This window comes from Netta rufina (genome assembly GCF_964035555.1).
Source record: "Netta rufina genome assembly, chromosome: Z".
In the NCBI taxonomy this organism is placed as follows: Eukaryota; Metazoa; Chordata; class Aves; order Anseriformes; family Anatidae; genus Netta; species Netta rufina.
In genome coordinates this window covers 9,168,482-9,185,260 of record NC_140126.1, presented here as the reverse complement: position 1 = coordinate 9,185,260, position 16,779 = coordinate 9,168,482, and the positions used below count along the sequence as shown (strand labels likewise).

The 16,779-nt window shown below is 36.0% G+C and overlaps 1 protein-coding gene across 4 annotated transcripts in view; it reads right to left on the bottom strand.

Annotated features, from left to right (window-relative positions):
- SLC1A3 (solute carrier family 1 member 3) overlaps positions 1-16,779 on the bottom strand; it is a gene marked incomplete at both ends in the record, with an annotated part of 60,952 nt that overhangs the window by 13,288 nt on the left and 30,885 nt on the right. For 3 of the 4 annotated variants that reach the window (XM_084304955.1, XM_084304956.1, XM_084304957.1), the window contains 2 exons: positions 2,888-2,930; positions 4,328-4,532. In XM_084304955.1, the coding sequence (XP_084161081.1) occupies positions 2,888-2,930; positions 4,328-4,532 (248 nt within the window). The remainder of the gene's footprint in view (positions 1-2,887; positions 2,931-4,327; positions 4,533-16,779) is intronic. The other variant, XM_084304958.1, reaches the window with a different exon arrangement.

Below are 16,779 nucleotides of genomic sequence, written 5' to 3'. Positions count from 1 at the left end.
ATATATCAATAGATGTGATTTGAATGTGGAGAGTGTATGCCAGTGATGGTTTCCATGTGTGCAAAGCTGTTGATCAGTATTATGCATCTGAGTTCAGAGAACTATGAGTATTCTGTGTATGAGACAGCGAACATGGTGTTGCAGAAGCAGATTAGTGACAAATGGATAACCATCCTTCATAAATCTTTTAAGATACTTAAGAGAAATCTGATATGAGCTTTTGGAAAGAAAGTTTGGAGTCAGATGTACAAAGGTATCTAGATACCTATGAATCACAGACATACTTGTTTCTCCTATAAAATGATTTATTGTAACATACCTAATACAACAAAAAATCCAGGTTTTGCTACCTGATTGAGAAGATAATTCTACCAGTATGACTGATGTTTCAGTAAGCATATCTGCTGATGAAAGGCAGAAGAAATTTTCATTAAACAGTTCCTGTTTATTGAACTGTTTTAGGTTTTAAGCCATTTCTAGCCTTTAAGCTGAAATTAAGCCTTAAGCTTTTAGCCTGTAAGCTGTGAAGTGTATGAGAAATACAATATATGTAATATAAACAGAATCTACAGGACATCTTTAACTAACAACTTAGATTTATGACTGCTAGTCACTGTGCTGAGTTTCTTGCTGCTGTAGGAAATTTTATTGAATGATTGTTATTTTTATTTTTCAAGTGATATATTAAAACTGTTGAGCTAGTTCATTCCCACTACTCCTAATTTAAGATTTTTCCAGCACTTCACATTTAAGGTAATCAAAGGTAAAAATCTTACACTAATTCCCAGTTTTAATTCAGTCATAGTAATTTCCTTGCTCATCTCTGCAATGGCCAATTCACTTCGTTAATGTGCCTTATACTCTTTCTTAGGGTTACACTGTGCTAGGGCATACTGACTTCTTTTGCTTTTGTTGGATATCTCAGTACCAGGTGTTTCAACTTTCAAATAAAGTAAAGTTGTATATTTCAAACTGTAAATTCACTGTGTAATTGTGTAAGTGAATTTGAGTTGTAATTTTCAAGTTGTAAATTTCACTATGTGTATCTTGTGGCAAGGTCATTCATAAAAACATCAACACACCCAGCATCTCAATTCAGCAACTTCCATAAGTTTGGAAGCTGGGCCTCCCCTCCCCAAATTTTGTAGTTCTTAAAATAATCTTATCCCTTGCTAAACTATTTCACTTCCCTCTTAATATTAAAAACTGTGTTCTACAGAAGTCCAAAGAGATTAGAGTTCTTGCACTTTTGTTGCACCCCCCCACCCCCCCTCCCTGAGAAAGAGAAAGAGAGAGAGAAAGAAAGAGAGGGAGAGAGGGAGAGAGGGAGAGAAAGGAAGAAAGGAAGAAAGAAAAAGAAAGGAAGGAAGGAAGGAAGGAAGGAAGGAAGGAAGGAAGGAAGGAAGGAAGGAAGGAAGGAAGGAAGGAAGGAAGGAAGGAAGGAAGGAAGGAAGGAAGGAAGGAAGGAAGGAAGGAAGGAAGGAAGGAAGGAAGGAAGGAAGGAAGGAAGGAAGGATTATTCTTTTTTGGTTTGTTTTGTTTTTGCCCTATGTATTTTTTATTTTCATTTATTACTAAATCTTTTCTCTTTCCTTCAAGGTAGCTGTAGCCTTCAGTAAAACTTAGATCAGGCTAGTGGATTATCAACAGCTAAAATCAAATCCTAAATATTTTTGCAGTTGCAACTCAAAAGGCTGTATAATTGCTTTCACTGGTTACAGATAATAACTCCTGTACTTGACAGATTTATTAAAAATACTTGCAGCTAGATATGTAACCTTAAGCCTTAACTCTTACATTATTTTGAGATGAAGATGATTTAATTTCCTGACTTCTTTATGTTCTTTTATTTTTTTTTTTCTATTTAGGTTAGACTTTTGCATTTCCACACTGCCCTTTTGCATCATTAACCTGACTTCACCATCATCCCTGCTAAAAACAAAATGATAGTATTCATTGGTTTTGGATCTGCATCTTGTTTATCTTCAACTTAAAAGAAAAATCTTTAATGTAGAAAGTCACTACTTTTTATTGGTCATGATTTATGCAACTAAAGAAAATGTTATTGTTTCTTTTAAATTCTCTCCTTCTGTAAATGAGCCTGTCTTTTGGAAGTTTCTGCTTTGTATTTTTGCTTTTTGACTTCCATATTCCAGCTTATTTAATTGCTACAGCAATAACTGTTAAATATTATCAGGTCAAGATTTTCTGGGGGCTCAATATGAAGCAATTAGATTATGATAATACACATTATAGGTTTTCATAATGTCCCATTTTAAAAAGAGGAATGTAACTAGTTACTATCATATATATATATATTATTATTATTATTTATTTATTTATTGTAGCATAGTTTAAGATAAACTAAAGCTAATGAGAGAGGAATATGGGAAGCAACATGGAAAGAACATTCCTACCACAGGCAACAGGATGTTCCCTTGTTTGATTTGCTTATTGATGTCCACAAAGTTGTCTCAGTTTCTAACCTATGCACATTTTCCATGAGACATTCTTGAACACATTCCAGTCTTTGTATGATGGTGCATATCTCAGTATCTCACAATATAGTAGAACACTTTTTCTGAAAACTAAATTCCCTTTAGTGACGGTTGCTGTATACTGATGACTTTGACATTATGAAAAAAAGTATTGCTTTGTTTTGCCAGGTGGATTTTCATCCCTTCTTACAGCAAATACTGAGATGATAAGATTGAAAACAAAGATCGGACTTGGTTGGGGGTTATTTTGGTGACAGATGGCAGGACATAAAAGATTTGTTTCTGCTGTAAGTACAAATAAAACAATAGGATATTATTAAAGAGAATGCTTTTACGTGAAAGTGTCTTACTTTATTATATGTTTTAGATGGATTTTTTTTTTTTTTTACCTGTTTAAAGCAAGCTTCCACCAGATTTGGAGGGAACATATTTCTGTGAAAGAGAAAGAAAACAATATGAGAAGTAATAGGACTCTAGTAATACCTTAGGCAGTGGCACAGCTAACAAAAGGATTGACCAACTAATTTTCAAAGGAACCCTAAAATGAATATATATTTATGCATACAGTGAGTAGAGCTTTGCATACATCATTGGCCTGGTTAGCTTTATCAGGACAAAATGCTGTAGGGTGGGATAGACCATGTCAATTATAATTTCTGGATCCAACATTGCATAGCAGGTTTTTTTATGAAGCAGGATATTAGCAATTTACCAAATGAACAAAGCTCTGTGGGTCTGTACTGACTTTGTATTTATTAATTAAAGTTTGTATTTATTAATTCTGTCTGAATCCAGATTAATAAGGAAGTTATTAATATTTAACTCTTTTCTACCTCTCAAACATTTTTTGCAGTCGCATAGCACAGCATGAATTTCATTACTCAATTTATTGCCTTGTGATTAAAAAATTAAATATTTCTGAATTTGGAGTATGCTTTAATAATAACACGGACATATAGTTACATACATGTGTGTATATTTGTTACATATGGGAGTCTGTTTGTTTGCTTTCCAGAATGGTGATATTTCTGAGGGAATTGGAGGCAGCCTAACTGAACAAATCTGGAGGAATCTGAGTGCAAACCTCTTCATGGGTCTTTCTGAAGTCCCCCTTCCTGGCAGCATGACTCTTGGAGGCCTTTCTCCATGTCTCTGGCTTCTCCAAATGGGTTAGTGGAACACAAAATTTTGGTGGCTTTACCTGTGGAAAAGCTCCTGAGTTCAAAACCTCAGCTTCCCTACTCCCTGGAATACATCTATGACATATTAGCTCTACAAAAGAGGTATTGCAGAGTCTCTGAGCAAGGAGAAAACAAGCTTTTATATCTGTGCCCCTCTATTTCAAGCATTTTATTTGCATGTTCCTGGAATTTATTTCCCATCCATATTATTTAAGAAAGCTGAGTAGATGCACGCAAATTGGCAGCTACCATTCAATATTAATAGCTAAATCAGTGATTCAAGTGAAGTGAGAAAACTGTCAAAAGTTGGAAGTAAAAGAAAGCAGAGGAATTTGGATAATAAGGATTGTGATGTGGAAAGAGGGGAAAAGACCCATGCAGAAAGCAGAAATGTTTCTTTTGTGTGTGAAAGAATCTTTCTTTCTTTGAATATTAAAAGCAGCTTCTTCCCTTGCAGCAGCCTGATTTGAATATAAATCCATGTATTGTAGCATTGTAGGGGTTAGAAACAGTGATATTGCATAGCTGGAAGAAATTTGGCTAGTTTACACAGTCACTATCTACAATTATCCACTATTTTTCTCATGCAAATCTAAATATTACTGTTGTTGACATTGGTACAGAAAATGTGCAATATCATAGACATACCTGATTAAATCGAGAAAAGCATCTGCTGCTGTCACTTGCACAATTTTGCCTTCTCTGTGCATGTTTTCTTTTGTACCTTTCCCAGGGTGGATGATGACCACAATGATTATACCAATCAGTACAGCAATGATCGTAGTACTCATGTAGTAGACTACTGCTCGGACTCCCATCTTCCCTGATGCTTTACTATCCAGGGCAGCAATTCCTAGTAAATTTAAGCACAAACATGTTCACCTCATACAGTTGTGAGTAATGACTACAAACTCAGCATAATGAAAATAGGTTTGTGGGAAGAAGTTTTAAGACGTTTTAAGTTTTTTTACATTTAAAGCTATCCAGCATAAACCATCGCTCTTTTGCAGCTCATACTGCCACTATTTTCACATCCCACCCCTAATACTTGCTACCACCCATAATACTTGCTATTTCGTTTTCTATTGTAAGAATTACAGCTTTTTGTGCTTTGTTTACATTTGTAAAAGGCAACAATTGTTGGTCTGACGTGGTGTGGCACTCCCTAGATCCAGTGAGCCAACTTTTATCTTTTTAATAACATAGTTACCTTAATCTGAGAAATGTGACTTATAAATGTGCTGCACCTAACTGGTAATGGTAAAAAAGAGAACCAAGTACTCTCAAGAAATTTGATAATATTTGCTACAGTTAATGTTTATGAGGAGTTTTCTTCAATCCTTAATGGAATGACCTGAGTTTACCTCTGTCCCAAGCCATGGGAGTTTAAAATAGATTAAGTGCTGTTAGCTTGTTTCAGAAAATCCTTGCTATTTTATGAATATGCATTTAGAGTCCTTTATAAGCTTTGCAAAACTTTTGACATTAATCCTAATTCTTGGCTGTTCTCAATGTGTCTGGTCTAATGTGAATACTAGGGTGCTCAGTATGGCATCTGCTAAAGTATTTGTTCACCAGTTTGCACCAACAGGGCTGCACAGTGGTTTTTAAATGAAGGTGCAGTTCTGCCAGGGAAAGAGCTCTGAACCTCTCAGGAGTGTCTCATGAGGACTCTCAAATGGAAATGCTACTTCTCTTTCCAAACAGGTGCAGTTACTGTTTGTTTACCTAAAGTGCCTCTTAGCACCTTCTCTTTAAAATTTCAAGTAGTCAGTAACTTCACCATTCTTGGTGGCTATACTATCTGTCCTACACCAGTGCTGTTTCTTTCAGAATAATGCTTTCAAAGGGCAGAATGAAGAAAGTGGTCATGGAAGGATCTCTTTGCTGTATTATCTTCTTCAATGCACTGCTATATGGCACTGTCTGATCCAAAATTTTACTGACCACTCACATATTTATCTAGGTGCATCCTCTGAACATAGAGGATATAATGAATGTTGCCCAGCTCCTGCTCTGAGTACCAATCTTAGAAGAGAAAACATTTAAAATAAGGCAAAAGGAGCATGTGAACATGAATAATACAGAAACATAAGACCAGAATCATGACCTGGCAAAACTAAGTGTTTTCTCAAAATGCTTGTTACTAGATACATTGTACTTCTGTTTTCCTTTTAAATGAAGAAATACGTGCTACTGGAGGTACAGTGAAACTACTTTAGATAGTCACTGATGTAACTGAGGTCAAGGCTGCATTTCAGGCTCTGATCAGTAAAGTAAGAAAACCAATCTCATGCTTCATACTTACCCTTTTAATTTCACCTAGGGCTCTCCTGTTCTCTCAGCAGAAACCATTACAGCCAGTAAAATTTGTACCCACAAAATAAATTACAAAGAGAGACCACTAGATTTGCACTCTGAATGGCTTGATTTATGTGTTATCGTAACAGAAGAGTGAAGTGTTAGGAACACAGTAAGAAACTGAAAATGGCAATCCAACATTTGAAGCCCTGGATCCTTCATTTCTCTGCTCGGCTCTCCCATCACTGTCATGGATGATAATATTTATGGTAAGTTTTCATTCATACATTTTGAAATTTTGCGAGGAAAATGGTAAATGCTACAAGTAATAAAAAGTTTTCTTATTTTTGTGAACAGGAAAGAAATCTTGTGGGTGGATGGAGGATTGCTTATTGTTTTCTGAGTCCTCAAAATAATGCAAATGCAAGCATAATTAACCAGTATAGAAAAATACAGCTAACAATTGTTGCAGTCTTTCAGATCTGCTACTGAGTTGTAGTGTTTATATCTGACAGCATTTGTTAGAAATTTTATGTTTAAAGCATTACTGTATAACTTACAAAGAAATGTAATTTTAAAAGTGAAAAATGAATGCATGCATCCTAGTCCAGCCAACTTTGTTTTTATATATTTTAATAGCAGTTTTACATTTTTACTTGTTATTTCTAAAATAGAAGCAGTGGGTTGTACATTTTTTCATTTTAGCTAAGATCAGTTTTAACCTTAGTTTACATCTTGAAGATGGAAAGGTGAATTTAATCTATATAATTTGAAGAAAAAAAAAAAAAAAAAAAAGGAAACGCACAGATTTTAAATCGGTTTCCAGAATCCTTCCATTTCCAGGTAATAGATTCAGGATCACATGCTGAGCACTGCCAGTCTACGTGGCTCACAGGCATACGAGCCTACTGCTTTAACCAATTCTGATCTTTCTTTGTATTCCACACTTGATAGTAGGCTGAGCAGCCTGCACTGCAAAAATCACTAGGAGTCAGTGTAGGGCACAGAAGGTTGCTGTGTTGAAGGATTAAAGCTTGTGATCCTATTTCTTTCTTGGACTGATTCTGGGATCAAGTGGTGAACTGTGTGTAACTGATATGTCAGGGAGCAAGAGTCATGCTCTTTTCTTTGTAAGCTGCTTTCCAGCTTGGTTTCCTATTATGTGCTCTGGCTGTGACTACATGGCCCCTTGCTTTAGGTTGCTCAGTCTCATTTCTGCTCTTGCTTATCATATAAATGACTTCTCAGCTTGAAAGTAGGGAACAGCAGTTCCTCTCTTCTTGGGCTCTAACTGCTCATGGCATGTATAGCAGGAAGCATTCAAAGCAGAGGGATACCAGGCGTACGTATGAACAAAAGCTATATGAGGGGGAAGTAAGCTCTCACTTCAGAGAGCCCTTACGGGGGAGCAGCTGGGCAGCCTTCCCTCCCACCCACTGGAGGTAATGGGAACCCAAGGACGGACATTTGGTTCCTTCTAGGGCCAAATCTGCAAAAGCTTCCAGCACACCAACAGCAAGACTTAGCTACATAATTTTTAAAATCTGTTCTTAAAACCATGAGAAAATGAAGGGGGTTGTTTTCTTTCTGTCTTAAGATGTTGACGGGATTTTTTAGAGCTGAATGAGTCTCTGGAAGTGTCCTTAATGAAGAAGCAATAAAGTTCGCTCCAAAGCTTTCATGTGTCACAAACCATTGTATCCTCAGTGTGTCTTTTCACAGCCAGCCAGCAAAACTCCCGTTGTCCCACAAGAGATGTATGTGCCCCTTTCATCCCGCTTGCTGCTCTCTCCTCCCCATGGCTTCTGGCTCCTGCCTCTCTGCCTCTCACTGCCTCCTCTCCTCCTCCTCCCTCCCCTTCCCCAAGGGGCCTGGGAAACTTTGCTGGGCCACCGGTCCCCACGCACAGGGATGCCCTGGAGTTGTCAAGGCAACCCCCAGCAGAGTGCCTGTAATTCCTCCTAGCGTGTGCTCGCAAACAACATGAATGGGAATGATTTTTTAAGTGTTGATGGGGAGGGAGGGAAGGAAGGGAAGAAAGAAGGGGGCAGGCATAAGTCTGTGAGACTGCAAACAGACCCATACCCCTGCCTGTCCTCTCCCTTCACACACTCTTCTCTCCTGAGAAATAAGTGATGAATCAGTCATGCTGTGGGTGAAATAAAGATGTAATGAGGAGTTTCATTTGCCAGGACAAAAAGCAAAGCCTAAGCGGTTCTTCAACAGAGCTGTTGGAGAAGAAATGAAAATATTTTGGGACATAGAAAAGGCAGCAAGCAAGTAAGCAGGGTAGTTGCAAAAGAAGGAAAAAGAGAAAGAAAGGATGGAGGGAAAAGGAGAAAAAATCTAGTTAGGTGATTTGTTAAATTGTGAATTGTTAATTTGATTGCTCTGATTGTTCACTTAATTTCATCATGGGTCTACAAATTATCACAAAATGATCATGCAGCAATTTTCTTGAATAGCTACCATATTATTACTGATTTATGTTAATTATATTTTTATTGTACGTTTGAGTCTAAATTATACAGAATACTGAAATTTCTAAATCTGAGGTGTCTCTATTGGTATTTGCTTTCCTAGACAAAAATTCTTGTGTTTTGTATAAAAGATATATGCAAAATATTTTTAAATTTTGATTACTTTAAAATTAATTTTGATGCACAATAAAGAAGGTTTAAAATACATAAAATGATGAACCAGTTCTGAATGTGTGTGTGTAGAACAAACTGTGTAGTATGGTCCTCATAAATATTCACTGATGTGAGTAAAAAAAGAGGTTTTCTAAGATCGCTATTTTTTTATTATTATCTTTTCCTTATTCAATATCTCAGAATTGTACTGATGGTACTTTCTTGCTAATGTAGATTTTTGTATAAATTTCCCGGGACTAATGTTTCAGACTAAGTTTTTGAAAATAAAGCATTATGAATGGAACATCTTTTTACGGCTAATTATTTTCCTGTTTATTATTTGGAGTCTCTTCATTAGGAAATTGCATTTGCTTGTTAAGACTCCTATGGTGGAACAGCAATAATGGTAACTGTTGATTCAGGAGTGTTGCCCTAATTTTGTTTCTTGTAGGTTGTCTTTCACTCTCCTAATGAAGCAGTCTTAAATGGGCTACTCCCGACCCCCTACATCTACTAACCACTGTGTGATGAGTAAACGCTCAGTATGAGACCATAAGAACAATCTCTTTTGTGTATGTTGATGAGGATTTCTGGAAATGAATAACACTGTGCAAGGTCATGGTAAAATATCCTGACAGAAAAATTCTAAGGAAAAGCATTAGTTAGGAAAAGACAGTGGCAGTATTGCCTGACTTTAATTAACACAATTAATTAAGCTCTAAAGCTTTATTCTAATAGCTGATGAGCATTCCCAGAAAATAAAAGTCAAATAATATTTAAAGTTTTGACAATTGAGTCCTTCACTGGATCAGGGCCCACATTAGTCCAAACTCAAGATTATTTCTTTTAGAAGCAATAGCAGTAGAAGAATAAAATTGCCAAGAAAAAAACTAAACAATATTTTCAAAAACTTTATAAATTAGTGAAGTTAATGAATATTAAATTAATACAGCTAATGATTTCCTGAAACCCCATAAAGTACAAGTCTGAAATATAGTTCTGTATGCATTTTTGCATGAACCAATGGGACAAGCTGTCCCCAAATCTCAATTTAATTTATTCTTATATGAATATGGAAATTTAAATAATGAAATTCTATGTTTTAATAATTTTTACTGGTCTATTAAGAACATTTGACAAATCTCACAGGAAAATTAGTAATTATGTTTGATCCAAAGTTACATGACTGTGATTAAGCCAAACTGACTAATGAAACCCATGGCTGGGATGTAGTAATGCAATTTAATGAGCCAATTAAGTGTCTAGAGAGGCTCTTGAACGACCAGTAATGCCCCACAGCTTTGTAGTCCAACTCCACCAGAAAGCTATTCACTTTGCTTTTTGTAGGGTCATTTTTTCTGTCAGTCTTCTGAATCACCTCAGGATGTGGTGATTCATCCTAAGGTCATACAAACACCAAAATTTTTACAAGGGAAGCAGAAGGAGAGCATGTCCGGAGGCAGACAGCTAGCCTTTTTGGCAGCTCTTGGCAGCCATTACTTCAGGTTGTCTGTACTGTTAGACCACATCCTTTGCTATTTGGTAGCAGTGCTTCTAAAGTGAGTTCTGTGTTCCTCACTTTGCAGTGCTTATCTTTAAGCTGTCTCTGTTCTCACCACACAGTTGAACAAACAACATGCACCAGCTGAACGACAAGGAGAGAACAAAAGGTGTGTAAAAGAACACCTGGGCTCTGGAGAGGTATGGCCCCTGGAGAGGGCCATGGCTTCTCAAGCCAGCACTGCCTTCCAAAAAATCTGCATAAAGATAATTCCAAGAGACCACATAAACACTTAAATGAAGTGTTGTGCCTTTCTCTGTGGATTCTCTACCACTAGAGCAAGCAGAAAGGTTGCATATGATGAGAAAAAAAAAAAGAAGAAGAAGAAAAAAAAAAATTCTAGAGGATTCCACCCTACCATATGTATATATTTCTGGTATTAATAAAGCTATTGGCTTGAGTTACACCTGAATGTGCATGCTGGATACCTCTCAGTGATCACTGATGGTGAATCACTCAAAAATTCTGAAAGGTTTTGCACATGCAATAACACAGTGATGCAGACTGAACATCATACTCCCATTGGGCCAATACTTCTTGACAGATACAGTGTACAAAATATGCTAGCAAATAGGTGTAATTTGTGCTTGGGGCAAATGTATTTCCTCCATCCCTTTCTAACTCTGAGGAAAAATAGTAAATACATGTAACTGACAATGTTCCTTTGGCCTTCATCCTCCTGTCTGCAGCTATGCTCTTCCACCTGCAGTTGGAGAAGGGTATGTATGCTAAAACACAGTAAGATACTGTCAGAACAGTACTGATCAGTGTCAATGGTAGAAACCCAAATAATCTCCATTGGCTTCACAGTGATTTTTACCTTTCAGTTAACCATGGATAATGAAAGATTATTTTGTTGTCATTCATCACCAATATTGCTTTGTCAGTGGAATAAATTCATTTTAATGGTATGAACCTCTTCTTGGTTTCAGTGCATCAACAAAAGTTGTCTTATTTTTAAAAAATAAGGTAATTTATGTTGGAAAGTGTTTCCTGGTCAATCAAGTATAGTACTCTGATACAACAGGCAAATACATTATACAGTCTTGTTTATAAATTTCTCAAGCTTGAGGTTCAAATCATTTGCTAATTTTACCTTAGCTGTTCTTGTGGTAGTTTATTCCATAACCTTGCTCTCTTACTTAGCTTGCTTCCACAGTACTTTTTACAGTTGCACAAACAGCTTCACTTTCTTACTTTAAATTTCTTCTGTCTCAGGACTGTCAGTCACTGAAGGCAGGGAAGAATTCAGTAATCTTCCCCAGACAGTGGTTGTTGTTGCTAAATAATTTTAGACACCGAAGTATTACAACCCCCAGTAAAAGGAGATATGTAAATAGCACTTAGATGCTGCATTTATTGAGTGTTAGTGATATTTCTGTTACTGAAGGAAAATGGTGTACTATTATAAAGACCATAGTTTATTTACTCTCAGGGGCTGCAAGATACCAGAGTATGTTTGGAGAAGTACATTTCCTGAAACTCACATCTGCCTGAGAAGAAGCCTGCTGTGGGTCTGTTTAGATACCCATTTAACTCTTCACATTATTCCATCTTTTGCTCACAGTATTGGAATGTGCCAAACAATATGCTTTTTGAAGGGAAACTAGGGAGTAATTTATCTTCTTTATGTGTGCTAAGCAGAGCAGGAGGTAGAGGCAAGCAGGGATTCACAGCAAGCCATGGAGCAGTGATTAGTAACAGCTGACAGTCTCAAACCAAGACTCTCTTTCTTTGGTTACCTCATTGTAATAACAGAGTACAAAGGACTGACTGTCTTCAAGCCAAGAATCAGAGACCCAGGAAACCAGAAAATAGCAGCTCACATTTTTTATTTTATTTTATTTTTTTTGGTAACAAAACACTGCTGCTACCTGTACAGTGCAATTCTAAAAAGACATCATTTTATATCCAGGCATTTGGCCTAATCTTTCCTGTAAATAGGATTCCTGTTGGGCATAAAGCTACTCATTTTCTGTATCAGGAGTGAAACAATGAGCTCAGAACATTTGCCTAAGAAAAACATAATGTAATAAAATAATATAATAAGTGAGTTATTTCAGTTTGATCAGAAAAAAGTTCATTGTGGTAGCTGATAAGCCAAAGCATATTAAGATAGCTTGAATCCTACAGATAATGTTGTTATAAGACTGAAATAAGTATGCAGGTAGTTAAAGCAGACTTCTACTCTATTCATCAAGGATAAAAATGCCACTTTTCACTTATTCTGAATATATTGCCAAAAATATCTACTTTAATGACAAAACATACTACATTCTGGTAAGATACAATTGATAAAGATAACCTGCCCTTCTGAATGCTGTTAAGTATGTTATATAGTACTCCGTAAACTTCATACAACAGTACCTTAAAATACACGTGGAAGCTTTTAATCTGCTAAAAGGCAGGTCTGCGTTTTGGCAGACTGTGCCTGGAGCCCTTCAAAGACATGTTTTTGTATGTGCAGTACTTATTAAACAACATTCCACAGATGTACTGGGCTTCTGTTATCTGACTGGCTCTATATCACATGATGAAGCTGTAAACTATCTACTATGCTAACGCACTCCTGATGTAACTTAGCCACTACTGCAAAACATAGTACGACATACTTTGGAATCCAGATGTGAGATTAAAGGTATCCCTAAAGGAACAGTAGCTAGTAATGCAGTCTAAAATGCATTTTGCTTTTACATCTTTAGTATGTAATAGATGTCTGAAGAGGCACATCTATTGAACTGCTATAAAAATGAAATGAACACAATTCTAGTCAGTGAAGTGCAAGATTTAAAAACTGGAAAATTTAGGTTGCCTGACTTAAAAAAATAGAAATATAAAGGTAGAGATGGATAAATCTTTGTTTGCAAACTGACATAGGATTTGAGGTACAAAATCTGTACCAAATACTTGTACCAATTTGTAATTTGTCACTGCTCTATGAAGGAGGCATCACCTTCTCACTCAAAAGGTGATCCAGCACTGATGGCCAGCCAATTTTTGGCTGTTCAATAAAACTTCTAATAATACAGTGATGGTATTTCTTATTTGGATGATTGCACACTAGAATCTGAAACTGATTAAGTTCATGCAGCAGCAATCATTTGGAAAGAAGTTTTGCTCACTTGGATGTGACTCAACTAAGATTTGAACCAATAGTGATGTGCTCCTAGTCTGTACAGTGACAGCCTGTCCATCAGGTTTCTGCTCATATTTTAATTCTAGCAAAACTTTTAAAATATTGAGACTTCATCTTTCTTTACTAACTCAGCAATACTAGGGCATTTTGGGAAAGAACTGCATGACATTGCCTTTAGATATGTTAGCAACATGTGATTACTTCTTTTTTTTGAACAATTTGCTTTCAAGCTAGCAGTTTAATCATCTGGTGCAGTTTTATCTATTGATCTTGCACAGAATTTATCTGAGCTGCTCATGGAGCTGTTGCTTACTATCTGTGATACAGACACTATACTGGTGTTTACGTGTTCTTGTAATCCTTTTAGTCTACTGTATTATTTCCCATTTGTCAGGCATTTTTCTTAGTTTGTACTTCTTTGCAACACTCCGTATACTTTTATAAGCTGTTCTTGATTGATTTTTACTTTGCTCCCTTCTTTTCTCTTCTCACACCTTAGGTATAATTTTAATTTCTGCCAAGTTGTAGTGCTATCTGCATTCACTTGAAGCACCACAAATCAGCTTGAATGGAGCTCCACGTTGCTGTTGCTGGTCTGTTCCCCAGACTGATTTAAAAATATCTGTTATCTATTTATGACAGTGAAGTCAGCAGTTTAGACATAATATTCTCTCAGTTTGGGAAGTTTGTCCTGAAAGACATTGCCACCAATACCACAGTGACTTTGGTGCAGCACCTAGTGTAGTGGGGCCTCAGTCTCTGATACTACAAATAATATGTACTGCTAGATAGTAATTTCTGTCTGTCAAAAGGAAATACACAGGATTGGTCCTTACCACCTCTTTTATGTCACTATTTGCATTAGAATTTGAACTTATTTGACAATATAGATTTTATTTAGATTCTTCTTTTTCAAAGAATAACATTAACTTGGATTTGATAACAAAAATTTTGCATATTTCTTTAATACCATCAAGACCTGAATCTTCCTTTAATAATGAATCTAGAAATAATCTGAGACTTCCTTTATCAATTATACAGCACCTGTTTGAAGCATATGGGATCCAATGTAAACATCATTGCAGAGAAAATTGTAAAGACGCTTTCAATTTTATGAACTGGCAGCTTTTTAAAACACCACTTATAATCTGCCTGCTAATATTTTAATAATAAATAAGAACATCCTAATTTATGAGATCACTAGCATATTTCTATGTATTTATTTATTTATTTTTACAGACCATAGGAGGAAGGAGGAAACAATGATTTAATTACACCCTATCTCTGTGCCAAGAATTTAAAAGGCAATGAACATGAATTTTAGCTTTTTTTTTTTTTTGGGGGGGGGGGGTCGGGCAGTGGGATTTTAATGCTATAGAATCATAGAATAGAATGGCTCATGTTGGAAGGGACCTGAAGGATCATTGAACTCCAACTCACAAGGTCCACTGGTAACATGCCATATGTATACCACTAAGGAGTCATTACTTTCACTGCAACTAGTCCATTACACTTTAAATTGCCATTACACTTTGGATAATTTTTTTTTCATAGTTGGGTAATGATGTTAAGGCTGTTCTGAGAACTCATTATGAAAGTGTGGAATTGGAGTTTCATGTGAATGGGCTTTTGTTTTCCTTCTCTTCTCTCCTTTGTTTCTGTGACCTCTTGAACTCTGGGTCACTGATTCAGTTACAGCCTTGCAACATCAAAGTAGTACATTTTTTGCTTTGTCTTTCCCCACCTTACAGACTTGTAGGAGGCAGTAGGAAGAAGTTAAGTCTTCCTTTGGAATGCCTGACAGTAGCAATCAGTACTTTTTAATAATATTATTCTATTCTTTTCTGAGATATTTAGGTGCTAAGTGTGGCTGAAAAAATTTTTTTTTGGCTTCTGTGATTCAAATGATATACAGAGCCATCTATGCATCATCTGCTTACAAGTAGGACTTAGCATGTGAATTTCTGTGAGAGGTATGAGGTACCAAAGAAAATAGCAAATGCTTTAAAACTGAACAGATGAAAGAGAAGATTTTTTTAGGTTTTGTTTTGTTTTTTAGGTTACTGTTATTTTTGGACTGTGATGTTAGCAGAACAGAGAAGAAGTTTATTTACTTTTTAATGATCTATTAAACATTGGACATCAAACATCTTGAATTTGAAAGCTTTATTTTCTCTGTGGTTGCAGGTCCTTTGCACAGCTTCATTAGCTGTGAGATAGACATTAGCAGGCTTAGTAAGCTAATGTTCTCTAGCTTTGTTTTCAGGGTCTGGGGAGTTAAGTTACTGCAATTGTAAATACTAGACAAAGCTGATTTTCAGTGCAAGAATGTATTCATTAATGAAACAGCCATTCATTAGGTGAACCCTTGACCAAAACTTATTTTTTCACTAGCTCTGAAAAGGAAATACATTCACTGGAGAATCTCTGATTTTATCAAATATTCAAATCTAAGTTAGAAGTGGGTGGTGAAACGTTAGAATAGAGTAAGTATTTAGGTTTACATACAAGTAGACTGAGCTGTTTATGGAGGGAGGAAACAGTATCAGCATGTTAATTCTAGTGCAAATATTATACTTCTACTACTATGTTGTACTTTTCTTTTTCTTATCGACCACCAGTAAAGAGCTAGTGGCATAATTGCCTAAGGTGGAAAGGTGTAATTATCTGAAAAAAAAATTGAATTATCTTTAAGTACGTTACCATTAAAAACCTGCTCCTGAAAACATGCTTAAGGCAACTTCATGAGGCCCTTCAAACTCTTCCATGAATAAAGAATACTGTTTAAAGGATAATACTAGAATTGACAGCTCTAACTACTCAAGAATTACTTGTCAAGCTCTCTAAATATTGGAATAACTTAAAAATCAACATTTTGTAGAATACGTGCTTGTTGTCTGACTCACGGGTTTTCAGGGTATAGTCTGCTGTTGAGTTTTTATTCACATCCAAAGAATAAAAATATACTTAGATATTTGACATTCAGAGAGGATGAGTCTTTAAGAATATCATTAAGATCTGAACACTTCTGATGGCAGGAGAGTAGATCACTTCAATATTTTCTTTATTCCCATATTTCATATTAGGTATTAGAACTGAATTGTTATTCAATTATGTAAAACTGGAAAGAATGTGATCTTTTAACTTCTTATATGGTATTGCCCCATAAATAATGAGATTATTTTTTTTTTCCACAAGTAGTTCTGTATCATAATTTACTTCTCTTTGTAGACAATCATTGGTAAAACTCCTTCAGAGAAAGAAGTCCTTTCAAGAAAAAACCTATAGAGGTACATGGGACAATTGTATCTGATGAACTGAGGAGACAAAAGTTAAGAGCTAACTGTTCCAGCGGTTTTTCTTGACATTTTGCAAGATGTGCTCACAATAGCAGGAATTGAGTTTGTGATGCACTAAACTGCCCTATTCTTCTAACTGTGCAAATGTCTGAGGAATCTGTGTTTGCACA